General features: G+C 56.0%; 1 protein-coding gene across 3 annotated transcripts; it reads left to right on the forward strand.

The window, feature by feature from the left end:
• Nucleotides 1-419: 419 nt before the first annotated feature.
• On the forward strand, nt 420-13,895 carry SLC5A5 (solute carrier family 5 member 5). 3 transcript variants are annotated; one of them, XM_019416308.2, is made up of 15 exons: nt 420-1,193; nt 1,988-2,053; nt 2,441-2,492; nt 2,687-2,754; nt 3,264-3,418; nt 3,833-3,973; nt 4,055-4,184; nt 5,072-5,160; nt 5,749-5,861; nt 5,956-6,026; nt 6,460-6,546; nt 6,623-6,816; nt 10,719-10,843; nt 11,580-11,695; nt 12,817-13,895. In XM_019416308.2, the coding sequence occupies exons 1-15, from the start codon at nt 837-839 to the stop codon at nt 12,979-12,981; spliced, it is 1,929 nt and encodes a 642-aa protein (XP_019271853.2). In that variant the 5' UTR covers nt 420-836; the 3' UTR covers nt 12,982-13,895. The 3 variants fall into 3 exon arrangements, with proteins under 3 accessions (XP_019271853.2, XP_019271854.2, XP_019271855.2); XM_019416309.2 differs by having other exon boundaries at nt 3,303-3,418; XM_019416310.2 differs by lacking the exon at nt 1,988-2,053.
• The last annotated feature ends 2,631 nt before the right edge of the window (nt 13,896-16,526 follow it).

Raw genomic sequence — 16,526 nt, forward strand, 5'->3', positions numbered from 1 at the left:
GCCAGTTGGGGGAGGGGTTCAAGCGGCAGGACAACCCAGAAAGTGAACCCCTGTCCCGTGGGAGAGTGAGCTCCCCTCAGCCTAAGGCACAGAAAGCACAGCGGCGATCTGAATGCGGAGGCCACTGCTCCCAGCTGTGTGGCCGGCCTCAGGTGAGTGACATATGCCATCTCGGAGCCTCAGTTTCTCCACCATGTCGACGCGAGACATTAACAGCTCGTGGTGAGAGGAAACCGTCACACAAAATAAGAGGGGCGTTTGGGAGCCTCCCCCAGCAGCCACCCACGTGGCCGGTCATGGGCCTTTCTGACCCAGTCCTGCGCGGAAAGGGTGCGGGTCCTGCCCGCCCCCGAGTCCAGGGGCGGAGTTTCGCGCACCCGGGGAGGCCAATAAATTCGCAGCCGGTCGCCGCGAGCTGCCCCTTTAAGCCCCACGGAGGCCACCGGTGGTCAGCGCTGAGCCCAGCCCCCAGGGAGAGGGACCGACGGCCGGGCGGGGGACACGCCGCTGCACTGGGCAGCCCCGGGCCGAGAGGGGGAGGCGAGGTGGACGGACAGACAGACGGCAGACGCGTACACGCCGAGGAGGGACGGGGAGGCAGGCGACCGCCGCGAGGATCCACAGATTCCTTGCCCGGGGAGCCCCTGCCCGAGTCCCCGTCGCTGCCTCCCTCCAGGGAGCGACGGAGACAGGCGTGCGGCCTCGCTGCGGGGCCCGAGCATCATCCCGCCTCCACGCGGCCCTGCCTCCTCGGCCGCTGCCGGTTTCCCTTCCCCGGGGCACGCGGGGTGGCTAGAAGGGCCGAGGACGCGCTCGGCCCCCCGCACCTGCGCGTCATGGCCGCCGTCCAGGGCGAGGCGCGGGCCGCGTTTGGACCCTGGGACTACGGGGTCTTCGCCCTCATGCTGCTAGTGTCCACAGGCATCGGGCTGTGGGTCGGGCTGGCGCGGGGCGGGCAGCGCAGCGCCGAGGACTTCTTCACCGGCGGCCGGCGCCTGGCGGCCCTGCCCGTCGGCCTCTCGCTGGCCGCCAGCTTCATGTCGGCGGTGCAGGTGCTGGGCGTGCCGGCCGAGGCCTACCGCTACGGCCTCAAGTTCATCTGGATGTGCCTGGGCCAGTTGCTCAACTCCCTGCTCACCGCGGTGCTCTTCCTGCCGGTCTTCTACCGCCTGGGCCTCACCAGCACCTACCAGGTACCGGGCGGAGGCCCGGAGGCAGGACCCGCCCGGCTGAGAACGCAGGGATGCGGCGGGGAGGCCCTGGGACTTTGAAGCGCTGCCCAGGGGGCCGCAGGCGGGCTCTCGGGTGCTTTAATGGGGAGAGGAAGGGGGCAGGCAGCCCTACGAGAGGGTTCTGGGAAGTCGCCCCAGGCAGTGGGGGGAGGGTCAGGAAGGAGGAAGAGGAGCCGCCGTCCCGGTTCTCCTCGGTGGAAGCCCGCGAAAGGCGGAGCCAGATGTGCACGGAGTGTGGGAAGGCTCATACCTGCCCCCCACATGCCTGGGCGTGCGCACGCCCGAGCCGTCGCCGGACAGCGGGCCCAGGGTTCGAAACCTGACTTGCCTCCTCGCTCGGCCCGGGTTTCCCAAGTGTCAGACTGGGCTGACTAGGGGACCTCCCTTCAGGGCAGCAGGTAAAGGGATTAACATCGTGACCGGTCCACAGTGGGCGACCGACGGGAGGTGGCCACAGGCGCTGTGGAGTTCGCGTGTTTGTTCAGAGCGGCGCCGCCCCGGGGGCCAGTGAGCCGCCGGTGGGGGGCGGAGGGACGTGAGCACTGAGGATGGATCGGGCTTCCCGGGCACACGCCTTGCGCACAGGTGCCTGCAGACCGGTCGGAATGTGTGCGCTTGGCGGGGGCCCGAGCGGAGAGCAGAAAGGCCTCCGGAGGGAGGGCAGAAGCCGGGAGGGCGGGCGAAGCACCCCGGAGGCCTCGATCTCCTGGGTAGGACCTGCCCAGGTGACCACGAGCCTCGGCTCCTCCTTGCAGTACCTGGAGCTGCGCTTCAGCCGCGCTGTGCGGCTCTGCGGGACCCTGCAGTACCTGGTGGCCACAGTGAGTGGCCTCGGTCCTGCCCTCGCCCGCAGGGTCCCGCTCGGGTCCCGCTGGGGGTCCCGGTCTTCGTCGGCCCCGCCCACAGCACGCCCCCCCGCCCCCCCCCCCCCCCCCCCATCCATCACTACCGGGTCGCGCGGGTCCCACCCTGATCCTGGAAGGCCCCGCCCAGGCCCGGCCGCTAACTCCCGCAAAGGGCCCCGCCCCTCCACGCCCGGCCCCGCCCCCACCCGGCCCGGCCCCGCCCATCCGCCCGCACTCCTCCCCCTCCCCACCTGCTGATCCCCTGCTGTCCCGACGCCGCCGGCTCCAGCACCGCTCTCCTCCTCTCCTGCTCCTTCCCCCTCCTCTCCGCGGGCCTCACCCGGCCCCGCTCTCTACTTGCAGGTGATGTACACTGGCATCGTGATCTACGCCCCCGCGCTCATCCTGAATCAAGGTTTGATTCTCGGAGGTGAGGGGAGGGTGACGGGGAGGGCGCAAGGGCTTCAAGACTAGACCAAAGGAAAGGGGAGGAGCAGCCCAGGAGAGACTCGGAAGGAAAGAATCCTGGAGAGAGGAGGGGCCTAGGCCCTGGGGCCAAGTCCGCCCCCTGCCCGGAGGCCTAATGTGGGGGGGGGGTTCCTTGCACAGTGACTGGGTTGGACATCTGGGCATCGCTCCTGTCCACTGGAGCCATCTGTACCTTCTACACGACTGTGGTGAGTGCCCCCCTCCCCGCCGCCATCCCCACCCCGCGTAGGGGCTCCACGCCCGCTGGGTGGGGGACACCCTGAGGCCATCGTCCCCTCCCTCCTTTTCCTTCCTGCCAAGGAAGCCTGCATCCCAGCTGGGCCTCGGTTTCCTCATCTTAATAGTGAAAAGTAATTTGAAAGGCTTATTGCGGAGAGTTCAGGGCTAGGCCAGCTTCGGGACGGGCTGGATCCAGGGGCTACAACAGGATCCCCTGGGTCCCTCTCCCATCTCTTGGGGTCGCATCAGCTAGGAGTTGTCATAATAATGATGGCAGCCATCACTCGTTCACGCACGTAACACTTGTGTGCGCCAGGTGTTATTCCAAATATTTTCCTCAGGTTAACTAACTAATTCCTCCTGAGGAAACAGGCCGAGAGGGGGCACCGGTCCCAGCCCCTGCTGGTGGCCAAACTGGGTTTGGCTTCAGGCAGATGCCTGTCTGACCCCCTGTCTCCCTCTCGCTCACATCTTGCAGGGCGGCATGAAGGCTGTGGTCTGGACCGACGTGTTTCAGGTCGTGGTGATGCTCGCTGGCTTCTGGGTTGTCCTGGCCCGCGGCACCGTGCTGGTGGGTGGGCCCAGGCACGTGCTTGACATCGCCCAGAACCACTCCCGGATCAACCTGATGGAGTGAGTAAAACGTCAGCAGTGGAGCTGACGTCCCTCTGCCCTGGGGGACGCCAACCAATGCCTCCTGCTCCCCTCCCCAGACTCCCCACAGGCAAAACCTTTGTTTCCCCTCTCTACACTCCCCCAGCCCCCATCCCTCCATCTGTCCCACCACGTCCCCCAGCCCAGACTGGAGACTCAAGGCTCTCGGAGGTCCCAGCTGGGCACAGGAAGAATGGTTTTTGAATGCGTACGTGGTCGACTTAATAAACCAACGAATACATTTTCAATCTGGCAAACTCCTACTCACGCTTCAAAACCCATCCCGCAAATCCCCTTAAGGCCCATAAGGTCCGGAGTGTCGATCTGGGGCCCTTGAGAGGGTGAAGTCAGTACGGCATTCCCTTGTGGCTGTCCTGCCCCGCCCTTCTCCAGCTTTAACCCGGACCCACGGAGCCGCTACACATTCTGGACTTTTGTGGTGGGTGGCACATTGGTGTGGCTCTCGATGTATGGCGTCAACCAAGCACAGGTGCAGCGCTATGTGGCCTGTCGCACAGAGAAGCAGGCCAAGCTGTGAGTGTTTCGGAGGGGCCGAGTGGGGGCGTCAGGGCCGTGCTGCCCACCTCCTCTGCCTGAGGCTGCCCCTCCCCACAGGGCCCTGCTCATCAACCAGCTGGGCCTGATCCTGATCGTGTTCAGCGCTGCTGGCTGTGGCGTGATCATGTTCACGATCTATATAGACTGCGACCCTCTCCTTGCAGGGCGGATCTCTGCCCCAGACCAGGTAAGTCCGGGGCCCGGGCTCCTAGGCCACTCCTACCCTCCCCACCCCCACTCTGAATTTCTACACTCTGGGGGGTGAGGGTAGAAGAGAGAAGAGCCTGCACAGAAGCCCAGGGGCAGGAAAGAGGATCTGGAAGGAGTGGGGAAGATGAGGCAGTGTGGCGTTTGGGGGGGGAGGGGGCGGGGGGGGAGGGTGTGAGTAGGGGAGGGGCACATTCAGATTTAGAGTCAGACTCCCTGAGGGATGTCAAGGGGATAGGACCGTGGTCCAGCACGAAATGACGGTGTTGAGATTAATAATGATCGCCAGCTCTCGTGTCCCAGGCACCTACTCTGTGCCTCATGCTGTTCCCTTCACAAGCAGTTGGTCTCCCATAAAATCCTTCAACATGCGATGAGGCCAAGGCTGTCACGGCCCCCACTTTATAGATGGGGAAACTGAGGCTGGAGCAGGCGGGCAGCAACTGCCCGAGGTCCACAGGCACGTCAGGGGCAGCACCAGGGCCAGGACCCATGCCTGGTTCAGAGTCCGTTCAGAATTAGCAGAAGGTGGAAGGCTAGCCCACCTGCTGTCCTCCCCTGGGGTCAGATCCTGGACTGTGCCTGACTGTGCAACCGCAGGCAAGGACTGCACCTGTCAGCTTTACTGTCCTTGTCAATAAAACGGAGATGACACGGGACTCTGCCTCACTGGGATCCCAGGGTGCTGTGCGCGGTGGGGCTCAGTGACTATCCTCGGGTGTATGCAGTCAATCAACAAACACACACCAAGTGCCCGCTGTGCGCCTGGGCTGCACTGGGCCCCGGGGACATGCAGTGTGGAGACAGACAGAATCCCCTGTCCTTGGGGGGCTGCTGTCCTGGAGGTCGACCCCTGCCTCCCCCCAGTACATGCCCCTGCTGGTGCTGGACATCTTCAAGGACCTGCCAGGAGTCCCCGGGCTCTTCCTGGCCTGTGCCTACAGTGGTACCCTCAGGTGAGCAGTCCTGAGCAACCCCGGCCACATTTGAGCCCCTGTGGGATAGAATGTTCTGGGCGTGTCCTTCATTTACAGCTCCTGCTTGGTCCCCAGTGGGCAGCTCAGGGCCCCACCTGACTCCCCTCTCCCTTCCTTCTTTCCTTCCTTCTTCCCCCAAACACATGTTGATTGAGCGCACCTGCCATGTGCTACTGCTGTTCTAAATCCCAGGGCACGGCTGTGACCAAGTGGTCCCCTGCTCCTGCCCTCTGGTGTTTTCAAATATTGCATGACTTCTGTCACACCCCTGCTCCACGCACCCGTTCTCTGTGCCCCAATATTGATGGCTCTGTAACGATAACTCGTGTCCTTCGTGTCTTTGGTCGAGGGTATCCTTGCGCCCGTGGGGGTGTCTCAGGTCTGGGGGCGGGGATGGTGGGGCCGTAGACACCTCCCCCGCTCTTGGGGTATTCTGTCACCCAGGCCTCTGTCCTTGGGCTGGGTGGGGTCCTGGGAAGTCAGATGGTCTGAGCAGCCGGGGCCTCCCCCAGGGGGTGTGTGGCCAGTCCCTCGATGGGACCTGATGACCACCCTCCCCGCCCCCAGCACCGCATCCACCAGCATCAATGCCATGGCCGCAGTCACCGTGGAGGACCTCATCAAGCCTCGGCTGCCGAGCATCACGCCCCGGAGACTCGTAATGATCTCCAAGGGGCTCTGTGAGTTCCGGGGTGGGGGGTGTGCAGGGGGGAGACTCAGGGGCGGGGCAGGAGGGCATCTCCCTGCTGAGGGTGACATCCCCATCTGCTACAGCACTCATCTACGGCTCGGCCTGTCTCACCGTGGCGGCTCTGTCCTCACTGCTGGGGGGAGGCGTCCTCCAGGTGAGCCCCCCCTCCCGGGCCCAGCCCCATCCCCACAAGGAGGGGGGCATCACCCGCATTGAACTGAAGTCCGCAGAGGGCCCTAGCTTTTTTTTGTGGCGGAACTGGGTTCTGTCTGATGCCACCGGCCTGATGCATTCTGCCGCCAGCCACCTGGCTGGTGGCACCTTGAGGTGGGAGGTGGGCGGCCCGGTGGCTTGGAGGCGGGACCGGAATTTGTCAGGACAGAGAAGCAGCGGTCTTTGCCTCCCACGCAGGGGACAGAGGCAGGAACGGGGAGTCCCCTCCCCTTTGGGGAAACTGAAGCCGGGAGGGGTCTCCCGAGGCCCCGTAGTGGGATTCCTCAGGTCTGGCTTTCCCAGCGGGGTGACTGACGCCAGGAGAGGTGGGGTGGCGCTGCCCTCAGCTCCCCCGCCCCCACCCACTGTCCCAGGGCTCCTTCACCGTAATGGGAGTCATCAGCGGCCCCCTCCTTGGAGCCTTCATCCTGGGAATGTTTCTCCCTGCCTGCAACACTCCGGTGAGTGTGGGCGGGCGGGGCACAGGGTTGGGAGGGGGAGAGGCTTCTCTCCCCTGACGTAGGCTCTGTCCCCAAGGGTGTCCTCTCCGGGCTGGCCGCCGGCTTGGCGCTCTCGCTGTGGGTGGCGGTGGGCGCCACTCTGTACCCGCCCGGCGCTCAGTCCTTGGGAGTCCTGCCGTCATCGGCCGCCGGCTGTGCGGTGCCCTCCGCCAACACCTCCGGCCTCCAGGGCCTGCTCCGGGCCACCAACACCTCCAGCAAGAGCCCCAGGTGAGCGGGCTGGTCTGAAGGGGGCGTGGCCTGAGAGCCTGGGGGCGGGGCTCTTAATGAGTTACCGAAGGAGAAGGAGGAATGTGTTGGGGCGCCTGGGTGGCTCGGGGCGGTTGAGCGTCTGACTCCGGCTCAGGTGATGATCTCACAGTTGGTGGGTTCCAGCCCCTCTTCGGGCTCTGTGCTGACAGCTCAGAGCCTGGAGCCTGCTTTCGGATTCTGTGTCTCCCTCTCTCTCTGCTCCTCCCCTGTTCACACACTCTCTCTCTCTCAAAAATAAATAAACATAAAAAAAAAAAAAAAAAGAAGGAATCTTCTTGGGAAGAGGTGAGGGAAGGACATTCCCAGTGGAGAGAGGGAAAGTGCAAAGGCCCTGAGGCCACCTCAGTTTAGTGCCTTCCAACTATGGTGAGGTTGGTGAGGTTGGGGGGTATGTAGTGGGAGGAGAAAGGTTAGGAGATGAGGTCCAGCCAGAAGAATTTGGTCTGATTCTTTATTATCATAAATATTATTGAGGTGTAATTAAAATCAACCACTTAAAAGTGGTTTTTAGTATATTCACAAGGTTATGCGACCGTCACTATTAAGTCAAGAACATCTTCATCACCTCAAACGGAAGCCCCGTACCCATTAGCAGTCACTCCCCATTTCCCCCTCCCTCCAGCCCCTGGCCACCCCTAATCTGCTCCTTTTTGCTACGGACCTGCCTTTTTTGGATATTTCTCGTACATGGAATTATCCAACATAGGGCCTGTTTCGTCCGGCTGCTTTGACTCAGCACGGTGTTTTCAAGGTGTTGTTTTTTTGTTTTTGTTTGTTTTTATGTTTTCAAGGTTTGTCCACATTGTAGCACATATCAGGGCTTGATTCCTTTTTATGGCTGAATAATATTCCCTGTACGGATGGACCACATTTTGTTTAACCACCCATCCCTTGGACATCTGGGTTGTTCACACTTTTTGGCTACTGCGAACAGTGCTGCTGTGAACGTTTGTGTGCAAGTCTTGGTGTGGACGTGTGTTTTCATTTCTCTTGGTTTATACCTAGTAGTGAAACTTCTGGATCATATAGTAATTCTTTTGTTTTTGTTTTACTTTTTAAGTGTTTATTTAAGTAATCTCTATGCCCAAGGTGGGGCTCGAACTCACGACCCTGAGATCAAGAGTTGCATGCTCTTCTGGCCGAGCCGGCCAGGTGCCCTCGCCCAACCCCACATAGTAATTCTACGTTTGACTTTTCAAGGAACCACCAGACTGTTTCCCACAGCGGCTGCATGAGGGTTCCAATTCCTCCGCATCCCGGAGAAGACGTGTTATTTTCCATTCTTTAAAATCCTGGGGTGATCGGGTGGCTCAGTCAGTTGGGCACCCGCCTTCAGCTCGGGGCGTGATCTCACGGTTGGTGAGTTCGAGCCCCGCATCGGGCTCTCCGCTGTCAGTGTAGAGCCGGCCTCGGATCCTCTGTCCCCGCCCCCGCGCCTCCCCCACTCACGCTCTCTTTCACTCAAAAATAAGTAAACATTAAAAAAAATAATAAATAGGGGCGCCTGGGTGGCTCAGTCGGCTAAGCGTCAGACTTCAACTCAGGTCACGATCTCGTAGTTCGTGGGTTCGAGCCCCGCGTCGGGCTCTGTGCTGACAGCTCAGAGCCTGGAGCCTGTTTCAGATTCTGTGTCTCCCTCTCTCTCTGACTCTCCCCCGTTCATGCTCTATCTCTCTCTGTTTCAAAAATAAATAAAAACGTTAAAAAATTTTTTTTAAATAAAAAATAAAATAAAATAAAAAATAATAAATTAATTAAATTCTAGCCATCCTGGTGAGTGTGAAATGACATCTCATTGTAGGGTTTTTTTGGTCAGTCTTTTAACCTTTATTTCATCTTTCATAAAGAACAGAGAAGAGCAGATATGCAGTATCATTTAACGATGACTTTTATTTTTTTAACAGGTTTTTTTTTTTAAGATTTTATTTGTAAACCATCTCTACACCCAACGTGGGGCTCGCACTCACAACCTTGAGATCAAGAGTCACATGTTCTACTGGCTGAGCCAGCCAGGCACCCCCCCTAATGAATATTTTTAAACTGCCGAAGTGTAGGGGCATGTCTGGCTGGCTCCGTTGGTGATGTGAGCAACTCTTGACCTTGGGGTCATGAGTTCAAGCCCCATGTTGGGCATAGAGACTACTTAAAATAAAATCTGGGGGTGCCTGGGTGGCTCAGTTGGTTAAGCGTCCGACTCTTTTTTTTTTAAATTTTTTTTTAACGTTTATTTATTTTTGAGACAGAGAGAGACAGAGCATGAACCGGGGAGGGTCAGAGAGAGAGGTTTTTTTTTTTTTTTAATTTTTTTTTTAACGTTTATTTATTTTTGAGACAGAGAGAGACAGAGCATGAACCGGGGAGGGTCAGACAGAGAGGGAGACACAGAATCGGAAGCAGGCTCCCGGCTCTGAGCAGTCAGCACAGAGCCCGACGCGGGGCTCGAACTCACGGACCACGAGATCGTGACCTGAGCCGAAGTCGGACGCTTAACCGACTGAGCCACCCAGGCGCCCCGAAGCGTCCGACTCTTGATCTCAGCTCAGGTCACGATCTCATGGTTCATGAGACTGAGCCCCACTTTGGGCTCTGTGCTGACTGCACGGAGCCTGCTTGGGATTTTCTCTCTTCTCTCTCTGCCCCTCCACACCTGGTGCTGTCTCTCTCTCTCTCTCTCTCTCTCTCTCTCTCTCTCTCTCTCAAACAATAAGTAAATACGCTTTAAAAACGTTGTTTTAAATAATAAAATAAAATCTCTAAAAAGTAAATTAAAAACATAAACTATAGAAGTTTAGATTATAAGTCAAAACTTTCTTTTACCTAAAACATAATAGTTATTTTCCTAATATTACTCACTAATATAGGGTTGTATAAACATCGACATATAATTCAAATGCCATAAAATTCACCCTTTTAAAGTGTACAACTTGGGGCACCTGGGTGCCGCAGGTCCCGGGGTCATGGGATCGAACCCCGTGATGTGGAGCCTGCTTGAGATTTTCTCTCTCTCTCTCTGTCTCTTTCTCCCTGTGCCCCTCTCCCCTGCTCATGTGCTTTCTCTCTCTCTCTCTCTCTCTCCTCCTAAAGCAAAAACGAAAGCCAAACCAAACCAAAACAAAAAGCGTACATCTCAGTGGTTTTTAATATACTGGAAGCCTGTACCTCCCTCTCCCCTCCACCTGTTTCGCTCATCTCTCCGCCCCCTAATCATTGTAATTTTGATTTGCATTTCCCTAATCACTAATGATAGACCATATTTTCATGCGCTTATTAGCCATTTTTACACCTTGTTTTGAGAAATGCCTATTCGAACCCTTTGCCTGTTTTTTAAGTGGGTCATTTCTTTTTTATGGTCGAGTGGTAATTTGTATGTTCTTTAAATCTTTATGTAGTCGGGACACTAGATCCTTATCAGATGTATGATTTGCAAATATTTTCTTCCACTCTGTGGGCTGTCTTTTCATCCTCTTGATGGACAAAAGTTTGCGGGTTCGATGAAGCCCAGTTTATCTACGTTTTCCTGGGTTGCTTGTGCTTTGGGTGTCAGAGCTAAGAAACGATGACCTGATCCAGGGTCACAAAGAGGCACACACCTGTGTTTTCTTCTAAGAGTTTAATTTGGGTAGATTCTGAGGGTCCTAGGGAGCCACAGAGGGTGGGGAGCAGTGGCGGGAGGTGATCTGAGTTACCTTTTAGTAACGCTCCCTCTGGCTGTGTGTAGAGAACACCTGTGGGTGGCAGTGCGTTAGCAGGAGGGAAAGAGAAGTGACCACTGCACACATCTGAGTGGGCAGTAATGGAAGACTGGGCTAGAGCAGATTGGGAGTGGCTTTTGGACTCATGCCTGCCTCTCACACCCCCAGCCCTGAAATGGACCCCGGTCGACCCGCCTTAGCTGACAGCTTCTACGCCATTTCCTATCTTTATTATGGTGCCCTGGGAACGCTGAGCACTGTGCTGTTTGGAGCCCTCGTCAGCTGCTTGACAGGTAAGCAAGGTGTATGCCCTTCTCCGAGATCACCTTGCGCATCCCTTTGCCTCCAGGACCCACCGGGCAGGGAGAAGAGGAAGGACATTCCTGTCAGCCAAATGGTCTCCGCGTGCTGGATGCATCTGCAGCCTTTATGCTGTGTCGTCTTCGGGACAACCCCGCACTTCGCAGGGCTTGTCCCATGTTGCAAAGGCAGAAACTGAGGCACCCCCTCCCCCCTTCTGCCTGACTCTAGTCCCTCCTCTGCCTCCAAAACGAAGTCTTTGCTAGAGGTCGTGGGGTGGAGCTTGAGACGCTGTCCATTGTGCTGAAATCTCTTCTCGTCAGGGCCTTGGCGACTCCGTGTCCCTCCTGGAATTCTGAATGCCACCGAGAAGTGGAGAGAGATCAAGAGAAATCAATAGTGATCACAGTACCTGTTCTTGCTTCCTGTGTCTCAGACTTGACACTCATCTGGGCTTTACTGAGCCCGTTTCTGTGCCAGGCGTCATTCTAGATGCTGGGGAAATATTGAACCACACACTGGACCTGCCCAGCCACCCACTGATGTATTACATCCCCTCACTGTGCAGATGAGAAAACTGAAGCCCAGAGAAGGGCAGAGGCTTGCCAGGGCACCCAGTGGGTCATTACTGAGCCCGAGATTGGGACCCATCAGTGTCTCCCTTTCCCCTCCCTGTGCTTGGTCTCCAGTTCTCATTGCCCTGTCACTAAATACCCCCATTTCCCTCAGGCCCCACCAAGCGCAGTGCCTTGGGTCCTGGGCTGCTGTGGTGGGACCTTGCACGACAGACAGCATCGGTGGCCCCCAAGGAAGAAGCGGCTACCTTGGATGACAGCTTGGGGAAGGTCAGTCACAGGGCTGGCTCCCAGAGCAGGGGGAAGGGCAGTGAAATGACTTTGGGTGCTCTGGGCATGGCCATAATTCAGGGGAGGGACATGGTGAGTCACTATCTTTCTCAACCTCTTGTTACCTCCAGTGGAAAGCCTCCACTGAGAGGTGATGTGTCTTCAACACTTTTTATTATTCCCTTAGCAAAGACTGAGCAGAATTTCATACTGTTCATTTCCTTGTATCATTTTTACAATTAGTTTCAATCTATGGCAGGTGAAACTGGTTTGCCTTTAGGGTGTTGATGCAAAGTCCCTCCTGTAAATAAAATTACTTAATTCAGAAGTGAGTCAACTTAGAGAAAATCTTACATAAGAAACACAACAGGGAGTAGACCAACTTCAGCCAAAGCCATGTGGTTACTATGTGAATGCCCTGAATTTGGAACATGCTGTCCCTGATCCAGACCCGCCCCTGCTTTGGAATCCCTGTTTCATTTTCTCATTTCTTACACACTTGCTGTGTCCCCAGGCCTATTCTGGGCTGGGGTTCGAGTCCACTGTCTAGGAGGAGCAGGGGAAAGCTGAACTGAGAAATGAGTAGGATCTCAGCAGGTCACGAGGACAATAAAACAGGGTCCTGTGATGAGGGCGGCCTCTTGGAAGAGGTAAGAGCTAGAGCCCACAGGGAGGAGGAACCAGCCTGCAGAAGATCTGGGGGGGAGGGCATTGTTGATGGAGAGCACAGCAGGTGCAAAGGCTGAGGCCAGAAGCTTGAAAGGGGGAGGTATGGAGAGGGAAGGGATTTGGCTGAGTGTTTTGAAAGCTCCTTCCAGCTGCTGAAGGGAAATATTTATTTTCTTGAAAGGAGAGCAGGCAGAAAGTCAGAGAGAGAGAGGGAGGTATGCATCCGTGCAAGCTTTAACGGCCTGGACTATAGGTCGCCTGGGCATTGGGGGAGAGAAGTGGATGGGGACTTTGGAGGCAGAAGGGACAGGACTGGCTGATGCACTGACCAAGGGGACAATTGTGCGACCCTCCCCAGGTCTCCTTCTAGGCCCTCAGTGATCCCATCTGCGGGATGAGCTGACCCAGCAGAATGGGGTCTCTGAATGGGATTTCTTCTCTCTCCCCTCCAGGGTGCTGAGGAGCTGCCCCCTGGAGCCAAGAGGCCTCCTGACTTCTTGCCCAGTGATGAGGACCATCCGCTCTTCCTGGGGCAGAAGGAGGTGGAGGGAGCCGGCTCCCAGACCCCCAGCAGTGGACATGACCATGGCCAGGACCTTCGGGAGACCCACCTCTGAGCCAGCGGGCGACTGACCACTGAACCCCGCAGGTTCCTGGGATGGAACCTCAGGGTGGGCCACTCCCAGGCCACAGGAGCATAGCCTCGGGCTCCGATTGGCTGGACTGTGTCCTATGCAAATGAGTTTGGGACTGAATGTCCCGCCCTACGGAAAGAGGTGAAGCCCTGCCTTTAGGAGGTCATTTTATCCAGCCCCCTTCTTCCAGCCAGTCCCTAGTCTTAGGTGCTGCACCCTTGCCTGCTCCCCCAAAACGAAGCCAGATTTTTCTCCACGTTCAATGGAAAGATGTTGGAGTCCCCTCTGGACAACATGGGAAAACTCCAGGCCCAAGATGAGGGTCTGAGAAAGTCTCCGGGGCTCCTCTGGAACATGTCTGAACCTTAGCAAGGATTTTGAAGGTCCTCAGGCACAACCCCCTGCACCCCATTTCACAGATGGGGAAACTGAGGTCTGGAAAGGGACGACAACTTGACCAAGGTCACAGAGCAAACTAGAGATTCATTGAGAGTTGGGCACCAGCTCTTCCTCCTTCACCTCTCTGTTTTCCTCCCTTTGAAGGGTCAGACATCATAAGGTCCTTGACCTTGGGAGCAAGAAGGGAGGATAAAAGAGAAATAGCGTTTTCAATCTTCTTCTTTGCGCTTGGACACTATCCATCGCATCTACTAAGAACCATGAGCCCCCTTCCCAGAGGAATACACTAAGGCTTAGTGGGGTTTCCTGAGGTCACACAGCGAGCTGGGTCTGGGCAGGGACAGGCCTGGGAGCCGCGTGAAGCTGACGCTCCATTGCCAACTTGTCACCGGTGAACAGGGTCACTTAGGTTGGGCAAACCCACGTGCTGGGGATGCTCTTGACTTTGGTTAGAGACTTACTCCATGCACATCAAATAAACGGACTTTGACGCTTGATGTTCTGTGCTCTCTGAAAAATCATTCTGGCTGCTGCCTCCGCTGTCCTCCGTCAGATCTGAGTGTGAGTCTCAGGGTCTCTTGACCCAAGCCCGTGAATGAATAAACCCGAGTATTTAAAGCAACAGAGCAAGGTAATAATTGCCACATCGGGGTGCGTTGTGCTGCCCTTCCTGACCCCTAGCTTCTCTCCCCTTCTGACTTGCTCTTAAAGCACCCCTTCCTCACCGCTCTTTGTGCCTGGACCCTGCCAGTCTCCACACTGTCCTTGCACCTGCGCCTTGGGGTTGCTGTGGCCTCTTGAAAGCTGGCTGCACTCACCTCTGCCCACACAACTGCTGCGGCTCCTTTGGTCCCCAAGGGAGCATCCCCAGCTCATTTCCATAGGGTGTCCCCAAAATTCAAGACCCAGAACCTCAGAACGTGAGCTTATTTGAAAATAGAGTCTTGGCAAGTGTACCTAGTTAGATTGAGATAAGGTCGTACTGGATTAGGGTGGGCCTTCAGTCCAATGTCTGCGTCCTTATAAGAAGAGAAGAGGCACATAGGGAGAAAGCCACATGGACACCGAGGCAGAGATGGACACAGAAATGGACACATCTACCAGGCAAGGGACACCAAGGATTGCTGGAACCACCGGAAGCCAGGGAAAAGGTAAGAGAGGGATTCTCTCCTAGAGTCTTCAGAAGGAGCACAGGCTGCCAACATCTTGATTTTGGACTTCTGGCCCCCAGAACCGTGAGAGAATAAATGTCTATTATTTTAAGCTATGACAGCCACAGGAAATTAACACATGCTTCCAGACCTGGTCTCTCTCCACCCCTCAGAGACCTGGCCCTCTGTACAGGCTGTTTTCCGGAGACCTTTGGATTTGGACTTAAAAGGGACCATTACAAATTTCAAACCAATGACTGAGCAGCACGGGAAGCGGACTTTCCACCGGTTGGGGGTGTTTGCTCAGAGCACAGCCCAACGTGGGGGTGAAAGAGGCAGGAGGGGCTAAGGCAGAACAAGCTGGTCTGAGGTTTTCGAGATCCAGCCAGGCCGGATGTATCAGGAGTTCGTTCCTTCTCATTTTGCTGAAGCTCAAGCCCCAGCTCGTTCATCCATTCACCGTGTCAGCCTTGAAAACGAAGCAGTCCGTTATTTTACCAGCAAAATGGGCTTATTTGGGAACGGCAGAGGAATTGCAATTCGGGACTCACAAGCTGTGGCAAGACCGTGGCCGAGTCTAGAAGACAAAGGAGCGGAACATTACTTTGTAGAGAAAAAGAAGGAAGTGGGGAGGGGTTGGGGAAAAGTGAGGGTTCAGGGTGGTGATGGTCTCTCACTGGCGGTTCCTCCTGCAGGGGTAGTAGAGTAAGCTCCTTCCTGCTGGAAAATGCAAGGTGGCTTCTTCCCCTTGAAGGGCCGCCATTGACAATGAGTTGGTAAGGCGTCAGAGCGCCCTCTTCTGGCCTCCCAACTATTTTAAACGCAGTTTCCCTTTTAAAGATGACCTTTGGCAGAACAGAATTTGTAGTTTTGATTTATCAAAGTTATACATTAACATTTTTTTAACGTTTATTTATTTTTGACAGAGAGAGAGAGACAGAGCATGAGTGGGGGACGGGCGGGGAGTGAGGGAGACACAGAATCGGAAGCAGGCTCCAGGCTCCGAGCTGTCAGCACAGAGCCCAGCGTGGGGCTCGAACTCACGGACTGCGAGATGTGACCCGAGCCAAAGTCAGACGCTCAACCGACTGAGCCACCCAGGCACCCCAATCAAAATTATACATTAAAAAAATTTTTTTAATGCTTATATATATATTTTTTTTTTTGAGAGAGAAAGAGAGAGAGAGAAACAGAATACGAGCAGGGGAGGGGCAGAGAGAGAGAGGGAGACACAGGATCCCAAGCAGGCTCCAGGCTCTGAGCTGTTAGCACAGAGCCTGACGCGGGGCTTGAACCCACAGACTGTGAGATCATGACCTGAGCTGAAGTCGGACGCTTACCTGACTGAGCCACCCAGGCATCCCTCTTTTCTTTTTTTTTTTTTTTTTTGTGGTAAAATATAGACAACGTAAAAAATTAACGTTTTAGGGACGCCTCTGTGGCTCAGTAGGTTAAGCGTCCAACTGTGGCTCAGCTCACAATCTCGCGGTTCGTGAGTTCAAGTCTTGCGCCGTCGGGCTCTGCTGACAGCTCAGAGCCCGGAGCCTGCTTCGAATTCTGTGTCTCCCTCTCTCTCCACCCCTCCCCCGCTCACACTCTATCTCTTTCTCTCGAAAATAAAGAAACATCAAAAAAAATTTTTTTAGGCGTGCCTGGATGGCTCAGTCAGTTAAGCACCTGACTTTCACTCAGGTCACGATCTCGTGGTTCGTGAGTTCAAGCCCCAGGCCAGGCTCCATGCTGACAGCTCGGAACCTGGAGCCTGCTTTGGAATCTGTGTCTCCCTCTCTCTCTCTGCCCCTCCCCTGCTCACACTCTCTCTCTCTCTCAAAAATAAACATTAAAAAAATAAATATAGGGGCACCTGGGTGGCTCAGTCGGTTAAGCGGCCGACTTCGGCTCAGGTCATGATCTCGCGGTCCGTGAGTTCGAGCCCCGCATCGGGCTCTGTGCTGACAGCTCAGAGCCTGGAGCCTG

The sequence above is a fragment of the Panthera pardus genome, unplaced genomic scaffold (assembly GCF_024362965.1).
Source record: "Panthera pardus isolate Hobbes unplaced genomic scaffold, ASM2436296v1 HiC_scaffold_8, whole genome shotgun sequence".
In the NCBI taxonomy this organism is placed as follows: domain Eukaryota; kingdom Metazoa; phylum Chordata; class Mammalia; order Carnivora; family Felidae; genus Panthera; species Panthera pardus.

Bases quoted from the DNA above. Each gene is read 5' to 3' on its own strand.
- SLC5A5 (XM_019416308.2), top strand. From the start codon at position 837: ATGGCCGCCGTCCAGGGCGAGGCGCGGGCCGCGTTTGGACCCTGGGAC. The intron at 1,194-1,987 runs GTACCGGGCGGA...TCCTCCTTGCAG, and splicing joins GCCTCACCAGCACCTACCAG to TACCTGGAGCTGCGCTTCAG. The intron at 2,054-2,440 runs GTGAGTGGCCTC...CTCTACTTGCAG, and splicing joins TGCAGTACCTGGTGGCCACA to GTGATGTACACTGGCATCGT.